At 34.9% G+C, this 25417-nt stretch overlaps 1 protein-coding gene across 2 annotated transcripts in view; it reads left to right on the forward strand.

The window, feature by feature from the left end:
• Window positions 1–24710, forward strand: part of COPS2 (COP9 signalosome subunit 2) — a 28592-nt gene extending 3882 nt beyond the window's left edge. The window contains exons 2-13 of one of the 2 annotated variants that reach the window (XM_004010627.6): window positions 8367–8480; window positions 9139–9216; window positions 10323–10448; window positions 12505–12615; window positions 12736–12813; window positions 14813–14987; window positions 16701–16879; window positions 16988–17040; window positions 19650–19747; window positions 20898–20980; window positions 21463–21521; window positions 22395–24710. In XM_004010627.6, coding sequence (XP_004010676.1) covers window positions 8367–8480; window positions 9139–9216; window positions 10323–10448; window positions 12505–12615; window positions 12736–12813; window positions 14813–14987; window positions 16701–16879; window positions 16988–17040; window positions 19650–19747; window positions 20898–20980; window positions 21463–21521; window positions 22395–22539 — 1299 coding nt within the window. In that variant the 3' untranslated portion in view covers window positions 22540–24710. The remainder of the gene's footprint in view (window positions 1–8366; window positions 8481–9138; window positions 9217–10322; window positions 10449–12504; window positions 12616–12735; window positions 12814–14812; window positions 14988–16700; window positions 16880–16987; window positions 17041–19649; window positions 19748–20897; window positions 20981–21462; window positions 21522–22394) is intronic. The other variant, XM_004010626.5, reaches the window with a different exon arrangement.
• Window positions 24711–25417: the final 707 nt, after the last annotated feature.

Raw genomic sequence — 25417 nt, forward strand, 5'->3', positions numbered from 1 at the left:
ACAGTCCAATGTTTAGAACTAAGCGCTTTCACTGCCGCAGGCCCAGGTTTGATCCATGGTCTTCCCGCGTAGCTCAGTTGGTAAAGAATCTGCCGGTATTGTCAGAGACCCCGGTTTGATTCCTGAGTTGGGAAGATCCCCTGGAGAAGGAATAGGCTACCCACTCCAGTATTCTGCCCTGGAGAATTCCATGAACTGCATGGGGTTGCAAAGACTAAGCGACTTTCACTTTCTGGGGAATTAAGATCCTGCAACCCATGCAGCGCTGCCCCACCCCACCCCCAAAAGGGCATGTTTAATTGTAAATAATTGGAAACACCCCCCAAGTTATCAATAGTAGGAGAATACTATTAATACTCACGAGGTAGTAATTGGCGAAATATATCCATGTGATGGAAAGTATGTCAGCATTTCAAATCATGCTTCTTAAGAATATTCAGTGATATGAAAAGAAAAAGTTGGTAAATTAGTCAGGACTCTTGCGTGTAGGGAAGGAGAGGACAGGAATACATGTCAAATCATCTTGAACTGTAAAGAACGTATATTGGCTCACATCACCAAGAAGTGTAAATGTAACAGGAGTCACAACTCAGATAACGATGCTGGGTCTTTTTCTGCCTTTGTCTCTCTTCCTGGGCTGCCTTCCTCACTGTATTGGCTTAATCGCCTTCATAGTATGTCACAAGATCTTATGATATAATGTGTTATCTTCCTAGTATTATAACCCCAAAGGCAAAGGGTCTTCCTTGCTAACTCTAGCGGTGAAACCCTAGGAAGAACTTCTATGGAGGCACCTTAGCTCTGGGCCTTCTGTGAACCACTGACGCACTGTAGAGAGAGAGGATAGATTGCTTGCCCTCTGTGGGAGAGGAGCGCTGTGTTTGGAAATCCTCATCTAAGAGAGGAAGGATCAGTCACCATTGCTGTGCACACAGAGAACACATGTCTACTATAGATATGTAATCCATATTACAATGTTATTGGGTGGCAGTAAAATTTATTTGTTTTGCTAGGTGGGAAAAATATAGAACAAAATACGAAAAGTGTCAGGAAAATTAAAATGTTTATTTCTTGCAAACTTTTCAGAGTGAGTCTGTATTTTATTGCTGAGAAGAGAGAGGGTGGTGTTTAGGGTACAAATGATCTTGAGGGGCCAGACAGTGATTTTGTCATCGTTTAAAATTTTTTGGAATTCTTCAGCACCTGAGGCATCTAGCATTTTTAAATAGGTAATACATGCACATGGTTCAAAAACATGAAATGTTAAAATAAAATTCCCTTTCCATTTTTGTTCCTCAATTGCCCAATTCCCATTCCTTCCCATAGGTAATCAAATACAGATTTTTATCCCCCTGCCCCCTTTTTAAACCAGAGTTAACATATTAAATATATTGTGCTACACTTTGTTTTTTATTTTAAAGCTTATTCCATAGACATATGTCGAAAGATTATTTATTTCTTTTTTATAGCTGCATTGACTGTGTGGATGTACCATAAGTTTATTTACTCAGTTCTCTGTTGATGAGGATTTGACCTGTTTTCTTTTGCTATTTTAAATGGTATGTGGCTTTTTTTTTTTTTTAATTTCAGCAATAGCCAGGTTTTCTCTATTCTGTAGGTGTCAAAAATTCCAAGTCAGGTTTGATAAATGAGTTGAGCCCCCAAATTCGGATGATGCTGTTTTAAGTTGGAAGCATCTAATAAAGTTAGTTTCCTTAAAAATTTCAGAAGCGTTACTTAATAATCCATGTCAGTATAATTAGAATAATTGACCACCTCTTAAAAGTTACTGTTTAAAAGAAGATTAGTTTGAAATCTAAGTTTGGGTACATTTTCAAAAAGGCCTCTCGCATTACCTCATAGGTGTACCCTATATGATGAAATCAAAGAGGTTCAAATAAGGGTGACTAATGATAAGGATACCATTATAAGATCTTCCATAAGTAATGGGAGATCGCTCTTTTGTGCTAAGAATAAGATAAATTAAGATTCTTCACCCCTAATATAAATCTGTAAAGTGTGACTATCCAACAGAGTAAATTTGTGCTTGTGTATTACACCCCAGAAAGGAACGCATGACCCTCAGCAAGAATTAGAGACTTCCTGTTGGGTTCCACCCTCATAACTGACAGGCTGCTGCTACTGCTAAGTCACTTCAGTCATGTCCAACTCTGTGCAACCTCACAGACAGCAGCCCACCAGGCTCCCCTGTCCCTAGGATTCTCCAGGCAAGAACACTGGAGTGGGTTGCCATTTCCTTCTCCAATGCATGGAAGTGAAAAGTCAAAGTGAAGTCACTCAGTCGTGTCCGACTCTTAGTGACACCATGGACTGCAGCCTACCAGGCTCCTCTATCCATGGGATTTTCCAGGCAATAGTACTGGAGTGGGGTGCCTAGAGGAACTGAAACATCAAGTGTGAGTGTCTTACATAAATTTACATGACAAATTAGTGGGCATGTCAAAACTAGAGCCCAGGCCTAATGACGTTAATGATGTCTTGTTGGAAAATTTAATTCGAAAACTGGAAGTTTAGGACAAATAAAAGAATGTTCTAATGTATAGCATAGACAGATTAGGATCCATTACCTTGAGTGAAAAATTTTTTTTAAAGTTTGGTTAATTTTATTAATGGCTAAACCACAAATGGCTACCTTGGATTAAATTTAGTCCTTAAGGATACTGAGACTTTACCTTTGGCACTAGATGTGCAGCATCTATTGTCTAAACATGATCAAGGCTTGCGAAGCATTGTTAATGGTGAGTCTTCTATTTCCTTGAGCACATTTCTTAAGACTTCTGTCGACAAGAGACAAAGAATAAGTACATGAACTAGGAAATTGACCCTTTTTGATTCCAACATAGAGTCAAAATTGCCCCTTCCTGTGTTGTGTTATTTTGAAACATTCACTAACTTTTCATTTCAATTAAGCAAACACTTCCTGAGCATTTTGTGATATCCCAGGTTCTGGGGATACCAAGATCAGTAAAAGTAAGTTCCAGCTTTTGAGAAGCTCATGGTGGGGCAGGGGAGGTGGGGGAAGGCGCGAGGTGGGAACAAGATACATACAAAACTGTTCCTCAGAGATATGCCTGTCGTGTAGAAGCGTGACTATGGAGAAAATTTATTTTGCTAAGAAGACTTAGAGAAAGAATCACAAGGTGAGCCTTGAGGAATACAGCATTTCCAGGAGTGTTAGGGCTGGACATCATCACAGGAGAAAAGTGGGAAGCTTGTTGGGAGGGTCAGTGGTTTAGAATTCGGGGCAGAGAGACCAGTTTATGCCAAAGCAGAGATTTTAAAGAACATATGTTTGGGGAAAAGAAGAATAAATTCGGTTGGTATAGATGGTTAAGAGATTGCTTTGGATAGATGTCAGGACATGAGTTATATAGGTTGGAGCTAACGTGCACTTTAGTGGATTTTTTTAAAAGCCCTTTTAACACTGTTCAGGTGCTTGCTTTTTCATATATTGCTTAAATTCTTTGATTTTTGATTAAAACATTCTTAAAATTTCAGTTTCTCTCTTAAAAGCATTTCACTTATACTTTTATAGCTATTGTATCTTCATCTGACATAAGGGAATTCGGTTTAGCAATATTTAATATTTTCCTATATTCCCTGTTTTGACTAATGTCACTGTGTGTGACCAAATTGGCTGTAGTCATTAAGGATAACTTTTTCCCTTTCTTGTGCCCATGTGATGTGTCCTTTTATTTCACATCCTTAACGTCACATATGCTTACTCTGTCCTCTCCCTTTTCTCCTGGTCTACTACTTGGAATCAGGCCTTCATCGTCTGTTGGCTGAACAGTTGTAAGAGTATCCAGTGGGCTACTTCCTTACTGCCAGAGTGCTCTTCCTAAAACACAGATCTAGTTATTTCTCTATAAAATCTTGTAGTGGGTCCCCATTTGATATAAACTCTGCTAGACCTATATAGTTCTGTTCCCCTGTCTGATACTAGTTTATCTCTCATCAGCTCTACATGCATCCTGTGCTTCAGCCCAATCAGACTACTGGTAGCTCTTCTAAATATGCAATGCTGTTTGACGCGTCCATGCTTTTGCATATTTGTTTTGTTTCAGTGCTTTTTATCATCCCTGGGAAAATGCATTCTTACTTTTAGACCTGGTTGAGGTAACTTTTCCTTCTAACTGACTCAAGAGTAGTTAATTACTCCTGATACACCACTGGACCTAGTATGTGTCTCTGTTACTGCTTCTGTTGTATTATATTGGTGTTTGATTTGCATATCTGTCTCAGACCATGAATAGCTTAAGGAGAAAGACTTCATTTTCATTTGTTGAACACATTTAATTACTGGTTTATACTAAAGATCATTATCATTGAGTGTAAACACTATATGCTTACATGCTCAGTCACTTCAGTCATGTCTGACTCTCTGCGACCCCATGGACTGTTGGCCCACCAGGCTTCTCCATCCATGGGATTCTCCAGGCAGGAATACTGGAGTCGGTTGCCATTTCCTTCTCCAGTAAACAGTAGACATAAATAATATATAATAGATATTCTACACAACAGAATTATTCTAAAGACTTCTCAACATATCTTCGGTTTAAAAATCATGCCAGTGTGGTAACTAAATAGCTTGCTGTAGTTCAGTTCGTATTGAGGTATGTGATTTACTGAGCTGCAGATGACAGGTTAGTGGTGTCACGGAGGCTGCAACATGGTGTTGCAGATCATAACCTAATTATAAGAAGCAAATCAGTAATGTATCAGTTGTGCCAGTTCTCATGTATTTATCCATTCCAGCAACAACACTTAAGAATTGAATTGGCAGTTGTGCAAAAAATAGTATACATTTCACTTCTTAATCCATATAATGTGAAAAACCAAAAGAACGTATTCGCAAAATGTTGAAGGCGGGATTAAGTCTTATCTCAATCGTAGTGATTCAGGGGAGTTCCTATAGAGTTTAGAAATAGCATTATTCTGGAGCCAGGCGGTGCCAGAAGTTGCAGGTAGTCAGTCTTGAACTACAAGAGGCCTTCAGACATGGTAGGAAATGTAAAGATTACTTTCTTCAACTGTGTTATAATCAGTTCAGTAATTGAATTTAACCTTCTGGCAACTCCATGTGTACCTCTCAGCTTTCTACTTACCTCTTAGGTCCTGGGCCATTTTTATTTTTTCCCCTAATGTGTTGGCTAAGAAACTATATTTTACTTCTGAGTTCAGGAGTGCATTCTGAAGATTTAGGTTGCAGAAAAGTGATTCTCTGGTTCTAGCTATTCCCATATATTATTGAACAGTTACTAGAGAAGAACTGATTTCCAAAGGTGTAGAGTATGTGAGTAGGTTTTTTAGCTAGGATTGTTTACTCCACATCTTCCCTGAGGAGGCAGATGACGCTTAAGCTGTAATGATAATGCAGTGTTTAACAAGGTGAAGAGAGGTAGAAAGAAAAAGGAATGGTATGTTCAAGGCAGAGTCAGTAAGGACTTTTAGGTTCCAGCAGTATGGCTGCTCCTAGCTGTTCAGTGCCTCGTGTCACAGTTTCATGGCTGCTCTTCCTCTGTTCCCCTTTCTTTTTTTTGTCTGGCATGCAAACTCCCATTTAGCTTTCAGAGCCTGGCTCAGAGGCCATCACTATCACAGCATGATTTGATGTGTCCACTTGGCTTGTTCATTATTTATTAATTGCTTTTTTAATCAGTTTTATTATAGCCAAACCTGAATTACAAAGTGAAGAAGTGAATGAATGATTATGAACTTTACTCACTACTCAGAATTTGACCTTATTTGTAAGAGAAGTGTTCCAAAGAATTTCATATGTGGAGCAAAACTGATCTTAAATTTGTTAGACTGAGTGCTGGTGCTTCCCAGAAAGTATCCTTACTTGAGGAAATAATTACCCTCCAGAGGGCGCACATTACAAAGCCATGGTGGTCAGATAAAACTGATGCTATGCCAATATCAGACATCTCCTTCCATCTGCTGCTCATAGGAAAAATTCATCTTGTGTTTACATATTTTTGAGCTTTCTAACACTACACTCATATACCTTTTTTCTTTCATGTGCCTTATGAGACAATACAGGATTTTTTATAAATTGTGCCCCCCAAAATTTAAGTGTATTTGGATTTAGAAATAACTATAATACTATTCTTATCTTTTTTGTGTTTGCTTTCAGGCACAATTCTGAATTTCACATAAACTTGCCCTTTGTAATGACTTATAGCTGAAGGAAATCTTCTCTCTACCTAAAATAATAGTTTTATTAACACTAATTTATGTATATTTTATAATCCTCATCATCAAGTTGAATATCCTGAAACTACTTTAAACTCTTATTTCTACTTCTCCACAAAATGATGTTACTTCAATTTTTCTTTCTGCATTATTGTTTCATAACCAGGAACTGAATTATGTAATGAAAAGTCACATAAAACTATATAATATAAATTAACTTTGTTTTACTTATTTTGATGTTACAAGACTAGCTGAAGTATAGTAATGTAACTAAACAGCTATGAGTAACATGAAATACACATAAAGCAAATATTTTTTATTAACAGATAGCTTTACTTAGCAATAGATTACTCTGCTTTATATAGCTCACCATCCTAGGTAGTTAGGCCATGTTAGAATAATAAAATTTAGACTTAGGGAATAGTGAAAACTAGATTATGAAACTAAAGAAAAAATAACCAACACTTAATAATAAGTAATACTACTAATAATAAGTATTTACAGTTTTCTTTTGTGTTGATTCTGTATCTTTCAGTACAAACCTATTTCTGAATCTGTGTAACCATCCCTTACTTGAAGAAAATGGCTTGGTGTCACTCATTCCAGGGAACCCTTTGCTGATGTCTTTGTATCAGTTCAGTTACTCAGTCGTGTTCGAATCTCTGAGACCCCATGGACTGTAGCATGCTAGGCCTCCCTGTCCATTACCAACTCTGAAGTTTACTCAAACTCATGTCCATTGAGTTGGTGAGGCCATCCAATCACCTCATCCTCTGTCGTCCCCCTCTCTTCCCACCTTCAGTCTTTCCCAGCATCAAGGTCTTTTCCAATGAGTGAGTTATTCGCGTCAGGTGGCCAAAGTATTGGAGTTTCAGCTTCAACATCAGTCCTTCCAATGAATATTCAGGACTGGTTTCCTTTAGGATGGACTGGTTGGATCTCCTTGCAGTCCACAGGACTCTCAAGAGTCTTCTCCAGCACCACAGTTCAAGAGCATCAATTCTTCGGCGCTCAGCTTTATTTAATAGTCCAACTCTCACATCCATACATGACTACTGGAAAAACCATAGCTTTGACTAGATGGATCTTTGTTGGGAAAGTAATGTTTCTGCTTTTTAATGTGTTGTCTAGGTTGGTCATAACTTTTCTTCCAAGGAGTAAGCATCTTTTACTTTCATGGCTGCAGTCACCATCTGCAGTGATTTTGAAGTCAAGGAATGAAGTCTGTCACTGTTTCCTCTGTTTCCCCATCTATTTGCCATCAAGTGATGGGACCGGATGCCATGATCATAGTCTTTGTATCGGCTCAACGTTTTCTAATACTTTGCCTTCGGTCAGAACATGTTTTCTGTTTATATCTTTCAGCCACAAATTTAATGCCTTTTCCACCTTCCCTGAGTACTTTTCACACACCTTAGCCATAACTTTTGCAACAGCAGAACTAGCACAGATTTCTTTTTCCTTAAGTTTCACAGGCGGAAGATTGTTATTACCATGGATCTTATCAACCTCAGCATACATTTTTTTCTTACTGAGAACTTTTACTTTTTCAATTAAAAGAAGCACATTGGGGCCTTTCTTTGGCATATCTGAATTTCTAGCATCACTGTTTTTGAACTTTGGGGCCATTATTAAGTACAATAAGGGTGACTTGAACACAAGCACTGTGATACCACAATAGTGGATCTGATAAATGAGCCTGCTGTTTAGTGACTCACAGGTGGGATATGCCAGACAAAGGGATGATTCGCATTCAAGGTGGGATGAAGGGGGTTTTGAGGAGGAGGAGATTTCATCAAGATTTGTTTGTGCTACTCAGAATGACTTGCGGTTTAAAACGTATTGTTTGTTTGTTTCTGGAATTTCCCAGTTTCCAGACCTCAATTGGTACTCAACTGAAACTACAGAAAATGAAACCATGGATAAGGGGGACTACTGTATTCTGCTAACCACTTGATTTTGGCTTTTCCCCTTGTTATTTCAATAATGGTTAATGTCAATGGAATTTCTACCGTGTATTTAAATTGTGGTGGGTTTTTTTCTTATAAATATGTAGTTTTTCTCTTAACAGTATTCACATTTTAGCAATGTGTGGGTTTCTTTTCTTTTTTGTTTCTTTCATTTTAATATCTCTTTCTAACACACAGGAATACTCTGAAGATAGTAACTCTGAGCCAAATGTGGATTTGGAAAATCAGTACTATAATTCCAAAGCGTTAAAAGAGGATGACCCAAAAGCAGCATTAAGCAGTTTCCAAAAGGTTCATATTTTCTCTGATTGATTCTGTGTTTTGTGTTTTTCTAAATAATGTCTTAAATCAAGTAAATTGCAAATGATTTTATCTCAGAAGTATGTTTGTATATTTCGTGATAATCCTATAAAAGAAGTTTGCATTATGCAATATAAGCAAATATTTCAAAGGGGCTATCCTTTTTTTTTTTTTCCAATCAAGTTATCTATAGAACAGGACCATTGTCCCGAAAAACTTGTACAGTTCTGGCAGAAAGAGAAGCAATGAATGTGCTGGTCAGTAGTTATCCCTGCAGTCGTGTTCCTTTGTCTTTTGGTTCCAAAGCACATAGGTGTGGTTTCATTATAAAATAATGTGATTTCTTTCCTACTGATAAACTTCTGGGTTATTCTTAACCAGTGAAATAACAAGTACTTCTGGGACTGTGTAATAATCAAGAAGTAGTTCTTATTTAATCTTTTGATGAAGAAACTTCAAAATAAGCTCACTTGTTCTTTCATAAGCATTTAAGACTGGTTTCTTTTCTTAAACCTTTCAAAAATGGCTTTGAAAAATAGAGTTCTTAGGGCACTGTTTTTCATGCATATGATGTAAAATTAATTTACAACTTGCATATTGGATGTTACTAGAAAATAACTATTAAATTATACTAAATTCTTTTTTAAAGGTTTTGGAACTTGAAGGTGAAAAAGGAGAATGGGGATTTAAAGCACTGAAACAAATGATTAAGATTAACTTCAAGTTGGTAAGATTTATTTGAGAGGAATTAAACTGATAATTAAATTCTATACTTAAAAACCTCATGGCAACAAAATGTCATATCTGCTTTCCTGAAATAATTCTGTTGTTATGTTTACATATTTAGCCTAATTTTCATTTGTGACTATAGTTATACTAAGTTTTAAAAATTCCACATGGGGGTCCTTCCTGGTGGTCCAGTGGTTAAGACTTCTACTTCCAATGCAGGGTCTGCGAGTTCAATGGGGAAAGTAAGATCCGCATGCCTCAGAGCCCAAAAAACAAACAAACAAACAGAAGCAATATTGTAACAAATTCAATAAAGACTTAAAATGGTCCACATCAACAAAATCTTTTAAAAATTCTGCATAGTATACAAGGTTTTCTATAAATTAACTTATATGCTCTGAGGAAAGATAGACCCTCTGCCAAAATATTTAATGCTGGAAATTTTACTAATAGTCCTTCATTTCTTCAGGTCTTTCATGTTTCCTGGAATAACTACAGTTACGCAAATAGTCCTGCAAAGAATAGCAGCTGTAGCTACACCCACTATATAGTAGGGCCTTAGGTGGGAGGATTTTCCCCCTTTTAGAAGTGGGGAGGACTTTACTTGAGAGTGGGATTAGTACCTGGGCTTGAAGGAATTTTTTTCCTTTCACATTTTACTATAAGAGCTTACCAATAATAGGGAGAAAAGAAATGCATAACTATGTTAGAGAGCTTCCTGATGAAGGAGTAAATTTTCAGGAAAGAATATTTTAAAAGTTGGTCTTACTTATTTTTTTGGTCTATGAATATTTTAGTAGTTTTTATGATTTAAATAAATATGTTTATTGTGCCGTGAGGAACAATATCTGAAATTTGGAAAATCTATAAATTCTACTTTTGCAAAGGCTGACATCATAAATTTAATTCATTTACTGAGTAATCTAGTAATTTCAAATTTAAGTTAAAATGTTTGTGGTGTTTCTGTCATATATAGTTCCTCTATTATTGAAAAACTATTGTTTTTTTAATTAGGTAATAATAGGTATTTCTATAATCGTAATCATATGTACATATCTCAGTAAGTAAATATGTACCTAGTAATGCATTTTTCTTCCCTCACAGACAAACTTTCCAGAAATGATGAACAGATATAAACAACTATTGACCTATATTCGGAGTGCTGTCACAAGAAATTATTCTGAAAAATCCATTAATTCTATTCTTGATTATATCTCTACTTCTAAGCAGGTTAGAGTCTGTTTTTGGCTCTTGGTATTTATCAGTATGTTTATACTAAAGAGCTTTGTTTTTTGTTTTTGAGGCCTAGAAGTTCTATTTAATCAGTTATGCTAGTTTTAATTTTAGTATGCTTTTAAAATAATGTATGCTATTTTCTTGGCAACAGGATAGTATATAGTATTAAAAGGGAATAACCCAAGCTTTATCTCTTCAAATTATATCTTCAGATACTAACATAATCTGCACACAGGTTTTGCAGGCTTATAGTAGACTCCCATGCAGTTTCTAATAAACATCATCAGCACTTCAGCTAGCCTTCTTGAACTGTTAATAACCTAGCAGTGAGTCATAGGTTCTTTGTGTAGATTTGATTAGATAGAGATCCTTGGGAGGAGAATCTGTATTCATCGCAATCAGTAGTTGGCATTACTCATTAGGTAATCAAATGCTTCTACAAAGGATAGGTGGATAATGAAAAAAGGGGCTAATGATGATACTACAGTGGGCATGAATGATAGTGCTTTCATTATTTTAGTTTTTGATTATTAAGAAAAGCAATGATGATTTTAGTTTATTGCTAAAATAATTTCAATTGGATTATTTGTTCATATTCTTCTAAGCAACATAGTCCTAAGTTTCAGCTTTACTATGCCATGATATTTGAGCACAAGAAGTATTTTCTGTATCACTAAGCATTTCTCAGAACATTTGATACTTTTCATACTCAAAAAATGTTCACCTCAGAACCAGTCTTTCATTCTGTCTTTTCTACTAAATGTCATTTTTATTTCTTGAAGTTTATTGTTTTTATATCTAAAATATATGTAATGGAAATAGAGGAAGATAAAATTATGTTTAGAACATTAACATTTCATGGCACTAATTCGGGGCTTCCCAATATATTGGGGCTTTTCTTAAGTGGAAAAATGTTTCCTGAGTTTTTACAAACATGTCACATCATAATATTTTTTGTATTTTATTTTTAAATATTATGTCAGATGGTGGGGGGCAGAACTAAGTAATTTTCAGCAAGATTGTATGTTGCTTCATGCTGTTATATGTAAACTTTTTGTCTTTTGAAAGTAAGTATAGATATTAGTTGGGCAGCACTTACTGACTGTGCAATCGACGGTCATGAATAAATAGGCAGCCTTTTCTGAAAGTATCAAACTTACCTGTTGCCATGGCCCTCTTACCCCCCTGATCCTGTTAAATATGTAGGAATCAGGTATTCACACAAAGGTAGAGCCAGAAGTGGGAGGAGGGGACAGAGGAGCTTATAATGCAAAACAAATGGCAGTTTCCATTAAAAAAGTCATATTCAGACTCTGAACTGATGGTGTTAGACAAAGCTAAAATTGTGCTTAAGTTTTCCCTCCCCTCAACTCCAGCAGTTTATCAGTAACTTAAAAATTTTAGTCCAGTTAATTGATTAGTCACATTTATAGAAGAATTTTTGAGGAAAGAGGCTTATTCTTTGCTTCTTCAGCAGCTTACTTAGTGTTTGCTTCATGCTGCTGCTGCTGCTAAGTCGCTTCAGTCGTGTCCGACTCTGTGCGACCCCATTGACGTCAGCCCACCAGGCTCCCCCATCCCTGGGATTCTCCAGGCAAGAGTACTGGAGTGGGTTGCCATTGCCTTCTCCGGTTTGCCACATAGTAGTTCCCAAATAAGAGTTGAGTGCATAAGATACATACCATTCGTAATAAACAGGGGGTCTCAAAGAGTTGGACACTACTGAGCAACTGAGCACGCACACAATTCTTGTGCTTGCCATTTCCTTTGCTAACATAAAATGAGTTATTAGATTTGGAAGGACAAACCTATACTATTAGAGCATTAGACGTTTTCTGGGTTTTATTTTAAATGCATAAAAGCACATGTTGGCATTTTTTGTAAATTTGGTCTATACTTTTGCTAAGGTTTTGTTAATTTTGTGGACTGTCACAGACATTCAGTAAGATACAGCTAGTGTATCTTATGTATATTAAAGTTCAAAGATGCACTTTTGGTTTGCTCAAATTAACTTTATTAACAGGTACAAATTTGCTGTTTACAATTATAGAATTCTGATTTTTTATGTCAGATGGATTTACTGCAGGAATTCTATGAAACAACACTGGAAGCTTTGAAAGATGCTAAGAATGACAGACTGTGGTTTAAGACAAACACAAAGGTAACAATTGTAATAATTACTTTTTTTTTCTTTTGAAGAGTGGGTGGGCATCCATGATAAACTCTAAAGATGTACCTTCTGTTGAAATCTTGTAATTCTAATAAGTTTATTTTTTTACAGCTGGGGAAATTATATTTAGAACGAGAGGAATATGGAAAACTTCAAAAAATTTTACGCCAGTTACATCAGTCCTGCCAGGTAGCTTTTCTTTTATTTTTTATCTTACTATTTCTTCATAAGAAAAAATTACATTGGAAACATTGTTTAGGGATATTTTCAAGCATCATCAAAAAAATAAAATTTGGAAAATAAGTTACCAGAAAGCTAAATTTTTCTGACTATTACATTACTTTCTCTGTTAATCATAATTTCAGTCCTTATTGTTGAAGAATGAGGCATAGGTATCAATAAACAGACCAGTCATTAATATTAAGAATAATAAGCATTTCGTATTTAGTTATATACCCTATAAAAATCAGAAAGGATGTTGTAGACATACATTTTAAAGATATTTTATACTCTAGTTTTCGTGTATGAATCCTCTGTAACAACAGTGTCCTGTAGAACTTCATGTGATGTTAGAAGCATTCTGTATCTGTGCTTTCCAGTATGGTTGCATCAGCCACATGTCATCAAGCACCTGAACACTGACTAGGGAGATGGAGGTACTGAGTTTTTCATTTAACTTATAAACTTGTGTAGCCATATTACACCTCTATAACTTTTAAGTGTGAGCTGTAATTTTGTATTTCATTTTTTGTCTTGATCAATAAATTACTTGATACTAGTTCAAATATTAAATAGAAATGCTGTTTTAAATATTTTTATGCTCTTTCAATGCCATGTACTTTTTTTTTTCAAGACCATGTTGCAGGTTGATTTTAATGATTTAAATGTATAAAAACATATAAACTTTTATCAACTGTCTTTAAAAATGCATATACACAGATCCATATCCAATACAGAATCTTTTGAACATTATCATTTTTCATACTATGTACTATTAATTATATATTTTATTTCTGTGAATGAGGAAAAGGTTGATCAGAAAAGTGTTCTAAATCATCTTCACATATTTTCATTTAATAATGTTACCTTTTTTGGTTTTTATAAACATGAAAATGTTTTATGTTTCATAATAGTTTAAGTTTATAAGGCAAATCAGTCATTTATGGATTGTTTTTTATCTACACATTCTTAAGGAGGGCTTAGTCTGATGCATAAACAGCTGTGTATTCAGTTCCGTGTGAAATGAAAATCATAGAGAAGGCATTTCTAACTGAATGAAAGTCATTCAGTATATACATAAGGAATATGAAAAAAACCCTCTGGAGAAGTTAGTTTTTGCCTGGTTTATTTTGCAGCATAAGGGAAATGCTATCTGGATTGTAAATTGGATTAAAGCATAGGAGAAATGCATGATAATCTGAACATACAGATTGTCTTACATATCATATTTATTAGTCTGGTTGTGTTTTGTTAGCGGATAACTAAAGGAAAGTCTTAAGTTAGAAGACCCAGTAAATAATAAATTTTGGCTTTGTGTATGTCAGTGCTTGATATTTATGATTATCTGACTGTCAACCATATTCTGTTTTCACAGCTTGTGTTTATGGGCTGTTGATCATCTTTCAAAGACAAACTCAAATGTCACCACCTTTGTTATTCCTTTGACATCCCCCAAGAGAATTAATCTTCTCTTCCATCCTTGGTACTTCATTGATGCTTCAGCTAAAATTATTATCATTTATAACTTATCTGTTGGCATATTGGTCTTCTATATTGTGAACTTTGTGAGACCAGGACATCAGCTTATTTAACTTTGTATTTCCCCAAGGTAGACCAAGCACGTGGCTAGGAAGGCACTTGATTGAAGGCACAAAGTGCTTTTGATTGAATCAGTGCATCTAGAGTGGTTGTGAAGATTTGGAGAAGACTGTAAATAATCTCCTGGATAAAACAAAACATTGCAACTTTTGTACATTAAAAAAAAAAAAAACACCTCCTTATTGAATAACTCTAAAGTACAAAGGCCATTGAAGGTCATATTCTTAGTAATCTAGGTGCCAGTTGAAATTCGTAATTCATTTTCCCACAGAATTAGTATCATAAATGTAAGGTTCTCAGGCTAGCTCAAAAATCACTCTGTTGACTCTGAATTCTGTCTTCACTGGATTTTCATTATTTGTTTTCCTAGACTGATGATGGAGAAGATGACCTGAAAAAAGGCACACAGTTATTAGAAATATATGCTTTGGAAATTCAGATGTACACAGCACAGAAAAATAACAAAAAACTTAAAGCACTCTATGAACAGTCACTTCACATCAAGTCTGCCATCCCTCATCCATTGATCATGGGAGTTATCAGAGGCAAGTTTGGTTTGCAAAGGTTGGGCAGTGTTATGGGAAGATAATCAAGATGTCTTTGGATTTTGACTGATTAACTCTGAAGATTGTTTCTATTTTAGTGAAAATACATGGCAAAGTAGTAAAGACAAATGAAATGATCTAGTTAGTAAGGAATTAGGATGAGTTTTTGTCTTTTTGAAATTTATATCAGTAAATTATTAATAGAAAATTCACCATCAGAAGTTCTATTCTTGAATTGTATATAAAATTACCTTCTGTTTTAGTGATTTTTTTACTGAAATATTATTGATTTACAATGTGTTAATTTCTGCTCTATGACAAAGTGACTCAGTTATACATATATATATACATATTTTTATAGTCTTTCCAATTATGATTGATTACAGAATATTGTATATAGTTCCCTGTGCTATACGATAAGACCTTGTTTATCTATTCTGTACGTAATAGTATGCATTATTAATCCCAGACTCCTCCCCCCTATTCCTCCTTGGCAACCACATGTCTGTTCTCTATGTCAATGAATCTGTTTTACAGATAGGTTCATTTGTGGCTTTACTTTATATAAGTGATATCATACGGTATTTGTCTTTCTCTTTCTGGTTTACTTTGTCTAGTATGATAAACTCTGGTTGCATCCCTGTTGCAGCAAATGGCATTATTTTGTTATTTTTTTATGGCTAATATTCCACTGTATATATGTATCACATCTTCTTTATCCATTCATCTGTCAGTGTACATTTAGGTTGTTCCCATGTTTTGGCTATTGTGAATAGTGCTGCTGTCAACATAGGGGTCATATATCTTTTTGAGTTATAGTTTTGCCCAGATACATGCCCAGGAGTGGTATTGCTGGATCATATATAGTAATTCTATTTTCAGTTTTCTGAGGAACCTCCCTACTATTCTCCATAGTGATTGTACCAAGTTAAATTAATTGTAATAACTTACATTAAAATAACATATTATTTTTACAACTAAAATAGTGTAGGAGGGTTCTCTCTTCTCCACAGCTACAGTATTTGTTATTTGTAGACTTTTTAATGATGGCCATTCTGACTAGTATGAGTTTGGTACTTCATTGTAGTTTTGTTTTGAGAATTTCTTATTATTCTTATTTATCTTTATTTATGATTTTTGGTTTCTCTGGGTCTTTGTTGCTGTGCCTGTGCTTTCTCTAGTTGCAGCAACTGGGGGGCTACTGTTCATTGTGGTGTGTGGGCTTCTCTTGTTGCAGAGCACAGGCTCTGGGCACACGGGCTTAAGTAGTGGCAGCATGTGGGCTCCACGGTTGGAGCTTGCAGGCTCTAGAGCTCAGGCTCTAGTTGTGGTAGCATGGGTTTAGTTTCTCTGCAGCGTGTGGAATCTTCCCAGACCAGGGATCATGCCCATGTCCCCTGCATTGGCAGGCAGATTCCTACCCACTTGGAGCACCAGGGAAGTCCACCTCATTGTAATTTTGATAAAATTATTTTCTATTTCAACTGAGGATAAAGATTTGCAAATGCTTGTTTGGCTGATGTTTAATGAAGAGCTTAGTTTTTAGAATTCAGTATGTGCCCTTTGTCCACTTCGGGAGCAAGTACTCGTCAGGTTATAGAATTAAAAGACTAGAAGCTACTGACATAGTTTTCATTTGATTTTTATGAAGTGGTCAGTCTTATTATTATAGAACTGAAAATGTCCTCTTTTTTCCTGTTTTATTCTTTACAGAATGTGGTGGTAAAATGCACTTGAGAGAAGGTGAATTTGAAAAGGCGCACACTGATTTTTTTGAAGCCTTTAAGAATTATGATGAATCGGGAAGTCCAAGACGAACCACTTGCTTAAAATATTTAGTCTTAGCAAATATGCTAATGAAATCGGGAATAAATCCATTTGACTCACAGGAGGTATGTTTGTGCTCTAATTGTTCATTTCTGTCAGCTGTCTCTTGTGAAAATAAATGTTATTCTTTCTTTGTACATACACATAATTAATCCTTTTTTTTTCCTAACCAGGCCAAACCTTACAAAAATGATCCAGAAATTCTAGCAATGACGAATTTAGTAAGGTAAGATTTAGTATTTCAGTCAAGATAAATTACCTTAAAGCAGTGAATAAAGAAGAGAGCGGAGAGAATTTTTCAGAATTCAGTTAATACTCAATGTGTTGTTTTGACTTGAAGTATACCAAAGTTTGTAAAATTTTTGAACTCATTGATTATACTGTTTCTATTAATCACAAGATTTTGTAAGTATTTACTGCTTTTTTTCCTCATTATCTTTGTGTGTGTATACACATACTGTTTCTCAGTAGAAAGCTATAGAGGTTTTAAAACAATTTCACAGTGTTACAGTTTCTACCTGCCTTAATCCAAAATGAAATTATGAATTGGTCTACATAAGTCAAGAATTTTCAGTGAGACAGTTTGCTTACTTGTATATTTGCTTAATTGACAAGATAAATCGCCTCAAATAAATTTGCCTCAGCTAATTTTCTAATGTAAGGAGCAGCAGAAGGGTCATACTGGTAGGAAACCTAAGGATTTATTGTTGCCTTCTGTGGAGAAAGATGTGACTAATGATGGCTAATACTGAAAAACCTGCCATCATCAATTAATATTAAAAAAAGAAAGCAAAAGCCTAGAAAAGAAGACATTTTTGTAAAAGAAATCAGTGAGCAAGAAAAACGTTTCTTTGGACCAGGAATAAATGTAGCCTATGATTTATTGTGCTTCCTTTGTAGAAAACTAGGAGAGAGACTTCCTGGGTTTCAAGTCCATTGCTCCAGACTATACAGCTGACTTTACTAAGACAGGGAGAGTGTAGTTAGGGGTGGGAGGCAGGGTTGAGTTTTTTTGTTTGTTTTCAGATATATATAGGTAATTTAGATGACCAGACATTCTCTTAATAGTCTTTTTTTTTTTTTTTTAAATTTAAGAAAGTACTGTTGGGTGATAAATTACAAGTCACCTAAATGTAAATTTTATATACTTATAGCCTATTTCATTATATTGTTTAAGCTCAAAAGACAATTTCTTTGTCTTTATATCAAACAGTGTATTCTATTTACATTTGGACACATTAAGAGATTATTTGGTTAGAGATTAATTTCATAATACTTCAAAAAAATAGGTTAAATTTCTATGCAACAGTTTAACTTGAAAACTCTCTAAGAAATATTGCAGGAAAGTACTTCCCTGGACATTAGTATTTTGTTCAGATTAAATTGGTTAAATGCATTAAATGGATTAAAGTACTGATTTGTCAGACCTTGTCTCAGTTTACTCCAGAGAAGGCTTTGTATTGGAACTCTAAAACTTATTTTAATGATAAATTTTAAAAGAAGTAGCCTGTGATGTCCCGCATTTTGTATAAGGTTCTTTTTTAAGCCACTTAAACAGTGGAAGAATGTGTCTTGTGTGTCTCAAGTGCTTTCACTATTTGAATATCTCCTTCTGTAGCATATTACAATCATACATTTGGGGTAGGTAAGAAAAGTAATGCTTCCTAATTTTATCTTCCTAGTCAGTTGTCAGCAGACTAGAGGAAAATAATTCCTGTTGAAGCAGTTGAATCACCTGCCCTTAACATGAAGTTACATTGCGACCCAACAGATGGAAGCACAGCAGAGGGCGTGCAGAGTGGCTGATGATATGTGTTACATATAAAGCAGACAGTGGTGCCATTTCCAGAAGGTTGGCTTCTTCCTTCTCAGCACCTTTAGCAGTCCCCATAGTGCTTCAGGGAGAAGGCAATGGCACCCTACTCCAGGACTCTTGCCTGGAAAATCCCATGGACGGAGGAGCCTGGTGGGCTGCAGTCCATGGGGTCGCTAAGAATCGGACATGACTGAGCGACTTCACTTTCACTTTTCACTTTCATGCATTGGAGAAGGAAATGGCAACCCACTCCAGTGTTCTTGCCTGGAGAATCCCAGGGACGGGGGAGCCTGGTGGGCTGCTGTCTATGGGGTCACACAGAGTCAGACACAACTGAAGCGACTTAGCAGCAACAGCATAGTGCCTCAGAGAGTAGATAGTAGATACCTCAGACAATCATGAACATAAATCAGCCTTTGACCTTCTGCAGCAGGATCCATCACTCTCTACTTTGTGCGTGTATCCCATCTGCCAGCAATATTTCTGATGTATAGTTCACTGGAATTTTAAGGCGAAAGAGAATTGAGAATCAAATGTTCCCTTTAAGAAGTTTTGGCAGTTGCTGGTACCTTGCTAGAAGATAAAAATTAAGGAAGCTGCATTTATGAGTAAACTTCAGAGAGGATATACTGTCTTTGTATTCAGACTCCTCCATTCAGTAGTATACATGAAACCTGGTTTCTTGGAGATTAAATGCACAGTTTAACTTAAAAGCATCAAGCATTTAAACAGTTACTAAATATTTGTCAGCTCTTAACAATACTAAGACTTTGAGGTTTTAATTAGCTGTGTATAACATATAACCCCACATGATTTGTCTTTCTTTTATAAAACCAAATGCATTAAAAGAAAATTCATTTTGTTTTCAGAAGGATCTGTGTATGTTTAATTCTAATTTCCGTGACAGAAACTGTAATTTAGATTTTTCATATAAAAATTGAGAAACAGCCTCTTTGGATTATCTGATTTAATATGACTTCTTCATGTTTGACAAAATTTATGCTTTTCTTTTTTGTTAGTGCCTATCAGAATAATGACATCACTGAATTTGAAAAGATTCTAAAAACAAATCACAGCAACATCATGGATGATCCTTTCATAAGGGAACACATTGAAGGTATATGTTTTCTGCTGACTGGATTCTGTTACTTTCTTTGCTACTATCAAACAATACTTCATGGAGCTACATGGAATTAAGGCATTTTTCTTTTGTTTATTGCAAAATATAGACTTGTTTGTAAATGCTGTCATAGAATAAAATATTCCTTAAAATTATAAAGCTGTTTTAAAGACGTCACTAGGTAATTTCATGTTATTAATGTAGTCAAGTTCTACATGATGTCCATTTCGTTTAAAAGGAGGCTGTCACTTTTACCTTCCAATTTAGGTATTATTGCATGTTTATTACTGACGTTTAGGTTCAAAGTTAATTTTTAGGATTTATTTTTGACAACAGAAGCCTTGAAACAGCCTGCTATAGATAATGCTAAGATGCACTTATTTTGAAAAGGTATGTAACAACAAATGTATGAGATTTTTAATAAGTTTTGATTAACAAAGATAAAAATTGTCTCTCTGTTCTAGAGCCACTTATACCTCCAGTGTTCCTACCTGTTACAGAGCTATTTGAGGGTTTTTAATAACTGGAACAATTCATTCAGATGCATTAAGAAAATCCAAAGAATACTTTGGAAGTAACGTTCTTTTGTTCCTCACCTTCCTTTCTCTTTCACTCAACAGACAAAGTTCTTATTTGAACTGAGAATACTATATTTTGTGTGTATAAAAAAAAATACAGAAGCCTAGTGCCTGAACTCCTTTTTTTTTTTTTAAAGGACACTGTACATGAAGAACTGGGAAAAACTGTAGAATCACCTTATAAAATGTAATATTCTAGTTTATGAGAGAGCATAAAATAAGGAACTTGACTAGTTGGTATAAATTAGAGCTTCTTGAAAGAGGAAATGATGAGCAGTGAAATGTTATTAAAAATGCAAGAGGTATTTCAAATAGTATTACAACATTAGCAAAATCAGAGAGATGGAAACAAGAAAAACTTATTTGAAAGAGAGCCTCTAATCCTGTGGTACATCTGTTGAACTCAAATGTTTTTAGACATAAATTGCTTATTCCCTCACTAGACAGAGAGAGAGGTTTTAAGAAGATAAATGATACAGTTAATTAATACAATTTAGATGTGCATAGTGATTCATAAAGATACACAAACTAGTAAATATAAATGTATTATTTTAACTTTTGTCTTTCAGAGCTTTTGCGAAACATCAGAACACAAGTGCTTATAAAATTAATTAAGCCTTACACAAGAATACATATTCCTTTTATTTCTAAGGTACTTATATTCATTATAATTTGTATTTATAAATGCAATATATATTTAAAAGAGTTATACTTGGTAACAATATTTTTTAAAATACAGCATAACTTAAGGTTTTTCCTTTTAATGTGAATTTTTCTGTTTTCCTGGTGTAAATTGAGTTAAAAGAAATGAGAAAGGAGGAGTCATTACATTTCATTTTAAAGATTCCTTCAGCCTCAGTAAAATTGTAAGAGAGAAAGTAGTGGCTGAAATACATAATTGATGTATATTGTTAACCCCAGCCACAATAAAATTAGAGTAGGAATATACTTTTAAAGTTAACAGAGCAAAATTTTATCAGACCTGTGTTCTCAGTATTCTGAACAGATAATGAAATTTGTTTTAACGTTTCTCTTTTTTAAGTGGTAGAAACTAATTTAAAATAATATTTATATGGAATCATAAAGTCCTCTAAAAAGCTAATTCGTAGAATTATAATGAGTCTTTTATCTTAGGAGTTAAACATAGATGTAGCTGATGTGGAGAGCTTGCTGGTGCAGTGCATATTGGATAAGTAAGTACTTGACTTTTTTTTTCTTTTTCCACAAAATGTTTAGGACATAAAGTTTGAATAATGATGGCAAAGATAGCAGTTGAATTCTTGAGTTTTCATAAAAGGCACCCTTCGGCTGTAGTTTTCTATTGAGAGAGATACTTGTATGTGACGGCTTTTTATAAATGAATGATCATATTAAGCACATGATCTTTGAAAAAGTTCTAAATGACTTTTCAAAAGATTTCTCATTCAGTGTATGACCCTATATGCCTGCCTGCTCAATTGCTTCAGTTGTGTCCAACTCTTTGCAACCCTATGGACTGTACCCCGCCAGGCTCCTCTGTCCATGGGATTCTCCAGGCAAGAATACTGTAGTGGGCTGCCATTTCCTTTTCCAGGGGGTCTTCCCCACCCAGGGGTGGAACCTGTGTCTCTTACGTCTCCTGCATTGGTAGGGGGGTTCTTTACCACTGAGCTATCTGGGAAGCCCCTGACCCATCTATACAGCTAGATAATTATTTAATGAATAGTAGTATTTCATTTTTAAAGTGTAAGGTATGATATCTGTTACTTTGGAAATGGTATCTTTCTTAAAGGCAAAAAATGTTATTTTTAAAGCTTCTCATATTACATTTACTCTTGATTAATTGGGTAAGTATATGTCTGTTGGTTCTTTCATTGAAATTGATGAAAGATAGCTGAAGTCTGGTTTCTTTCTAAAGTTTGAATAAGCTAATGAATGTTAAATTAATGCTGATTGCAACCATTTAGTGTAGACTGCAGGGGGGCAGTTGTTTTTGCATTTATTGATATTGTGACTATTTTGTAAAGTCCAAACGATATGTTTAGTGAAAATGGTTTGTAGACGTGTCATCTTTTATTTATTTCCAGCACTATACATGGCCGAATTGATCAAGTCAACCAACTCCTTGAACTGGATCATCAGAAGAGGGGTGGTGCCCGTTATACTGCACTAGATAAATGGACCAACCAACTAAATTCTCTCAACCAAGCTGTAGTCAGTAAACTGGCTTAACAGAGAACAAGCTTTTACAGACATACTTAAGGCAACAGTGCAGAGATGTAACCCTTAAAAGAACTGGGAATGGCAAAACTACTGTCGGTTGATGTGTCCTGAAAATTATTGGAGTTATGGCAGAAGTGCTTTTTTTGATCAACTGGTTTGTGTTTTGCTGCTGCATTTATCCCAAGAAAAAAAAAAACAGCTTTAATCTCCAGAAGAAAACCAAAATGCCATGGGATTTATGCTGTATTGACATCTTGCCCTAAAACATACAACATCATAGTAATTTGTCGTGGGCAACATGACCAGAGAGAAGATTTTTGTCATGATTTTAAACACACACGCTACTGTTGGTTAAATTTAAACATGTTTTACCTGCAGAAATTCTCTCACAAATAACCTGCAATAACTTGAAATGCATACCCTTTTGAACACTTCCTTTTCTCATGTATAAATTAAAATGTTTGCTGCATTTTGCAAAATGTCAATTCTCCAAAAATGTGTCCGTATATTTCTGTACCTGCAGTGTAGTAAAGGTTTAGATGAAACCCCATAATTATAGTGGCATACTGTCACTTAGGTTTCAAGCAGCAAAATAAACAGTGCAGCTCAGAAATTGTAGTTTGGTTCTTGATGTGTTTTTATTACATGTGGGGTTTTTGTTTTGTTTTTTAGTACCTTAGAAATGTCAAATTTTTCTTCAGTTAATAATTTTTAAAAGCGTGAAAGTAAATAAGTTGGTTATTTGCTTTCAAGTTTTTGAAAGTAGTCTTTATTGATAAAGAGAATTAGTTTCTAACAAAAAACTTGCATAGTACTTAACTTTGACAGTGATACTTTAAAGGAATAATTTTGTTTTTAAAGAATGATACTCCTTTTTAAAAGATTCTAACTCTCAGAATGTTCACTTTAAACAAATATGCCAGAATATAGACAGCTAAATGAATGTTACCCTGCATAGTGATCATGCTGGAAAATTATTTCCTAATTCCAGCAATCTACCATTGCTCAAAACCTCTTGGGTTTTACTCTTTGAGAATTGCATTCAGAGCTAATTTAAGTCACACACACTGTTAACTTTATGATTACATAATTGTTAAAAATATTATCCAGCTTTTGTTCTGTGTGCTGTGCTGTGCTCAGTCATGTCCAACTCTTTTTGCGACCCCACGGACTGCAGCCCGCCAGGCTCCTCTGTCCATGGGATTCTCCAGGCAAGAGTACTGGAGTGGGTTGCCATTTCCTCCTCCAGAGGCTCTTCTGGAGACCTAGGGATTGAACTCGTGACTCTTGCGTCTCCTGTATTGGCAGGCAGATTCTTTACCACTAGCACCACCTGGGAAGCCCTGATTGTTCTATAGTTAAACATTATTTAGCACCAAATGTCTTCTTACTGTTTCCAAAAATTAAATCTATCTTTGAGGTAATAGTAGGAATATGCAACTGGCTTTGAAGGCAATCCCAAAAGAGTTTTAAAGGTATTTTGAGCAGTGGTAGCATAGTTAAGAGAATGAACTGTGGCCTTTGAAGGTGATAACCTAAAAGGAGACACAGCTCATTTGAATGTATTGAGTTTTGGATGTATTTGTTTCATTTAAAAAAGTTCACATTATTTTATAGTGTCGAAGGAAGAACTAAGATTAAGATAATTTCTTTGGTTTTTCTATTGCTTGTTATTATGTAAAAAAGTGAGTGGCAGTTAAGAAGGAAGACTGTTATAGCTAAAGAATGACAACCAAGAATTTTTGAACTTTAAATCAGATTTTATAAACAGTGGAAGGAGCATGGACTTAAAACAAGGCATGCTTATTCAATTTTGTCAAAATTTTACGAAAATATGTGATATATATTTATACTAAAACTATATAATCCTTAGATTTAAGAGAGCAATCAGTTAATGTCTTTAGCAGATTAAAGCAGTATTAAATACAGGTGCAACTTGAAAATGTAGAAAACTGAAAGAAAATGAAAGACAATGTCTCTGGTAGGGAATAAAAAAGTTTAAGATATTATAAAACTATGTGTATTTTCTTCTCTTTTGCATAAATCATTTGTGGAAAATGTGCAGAGTTTTTTTTTTTTTTTTTAACAGGAGTGGTCATAATTAGGATTTATTTTTCAACATAATTTAGAAACTCTTGTTACCCAAATAAAAATGACAAGTTTCTGTGCCTGTATTCAAATATGTATGCATGTGATATAATTGGAAAAAAGACTTTGCTTATGTTTGAATTGATGGAATTAGAATTCAGGGGATTTGAAATACAGTTTAATCTTTAACCCTATCCTCCAAGTTGTAACAGGCCCAGTTCTCCTGTGGTATCTTTGCTGTGTGCAGTGGTGCATCTTCCGGTTTCTAGAGGGAAAGCGTGCACTTGTTATTTTTGGAAAGTTAGGGTTAGTAGCTAACAGTATCCAAGGTTACACTATAATCTTTCATTTATTGTAATTGTATGTATCACATAGGCTTTGTTTAATATTCCCTAAATATGGATTTGTTTTTTTTTTTTTTTAATCACTTGTCCTGTTTGTTTTTAAACACAGGTTTTTGGTAAATCTTAACAGCCTAACTTAAAACTGTTTGTTACATTTTCCCCCCCACCTTTGAAGATTTTCTGTGTTTTTGTGCATCAAATCTTTTAGAGGTGAACTCTTAAGAGATTGCTTATTAAAATATAACTAAATTTAAGAAAAGTAAACAAAAAAAATTGGCAAATTCTTAGTATTTAAGTTGCTCATTAAATCTGGCCCTCTTTTCTGAGAACTGTAATAACAAGTAGCTTATACCATATTTCTTTTTGCTTCTAAACCTGGATAAACTCACTTCACAGGCTGCCACGAATAGATACTGTTTCAGGAACTGGATTTCCATTACTCATTCTAGCTCTTA

The sequence above is a fragment of the Ovis aries genome, chromosome 7, assembly GCF_016772045.2.
Source record: "Ovis aries strain OAR_USU_Benz2616 breed Rambouillet chromosome 7, ARS-UI_Ramb_v3.0, whole genome shotgun sequence".
Classification (NCBI taxonomy): Eukaryota; Metazoa; Chordata; class Mammalia; order Artiodactyla; family Bovidae; genus Ovis; species Ovis aries.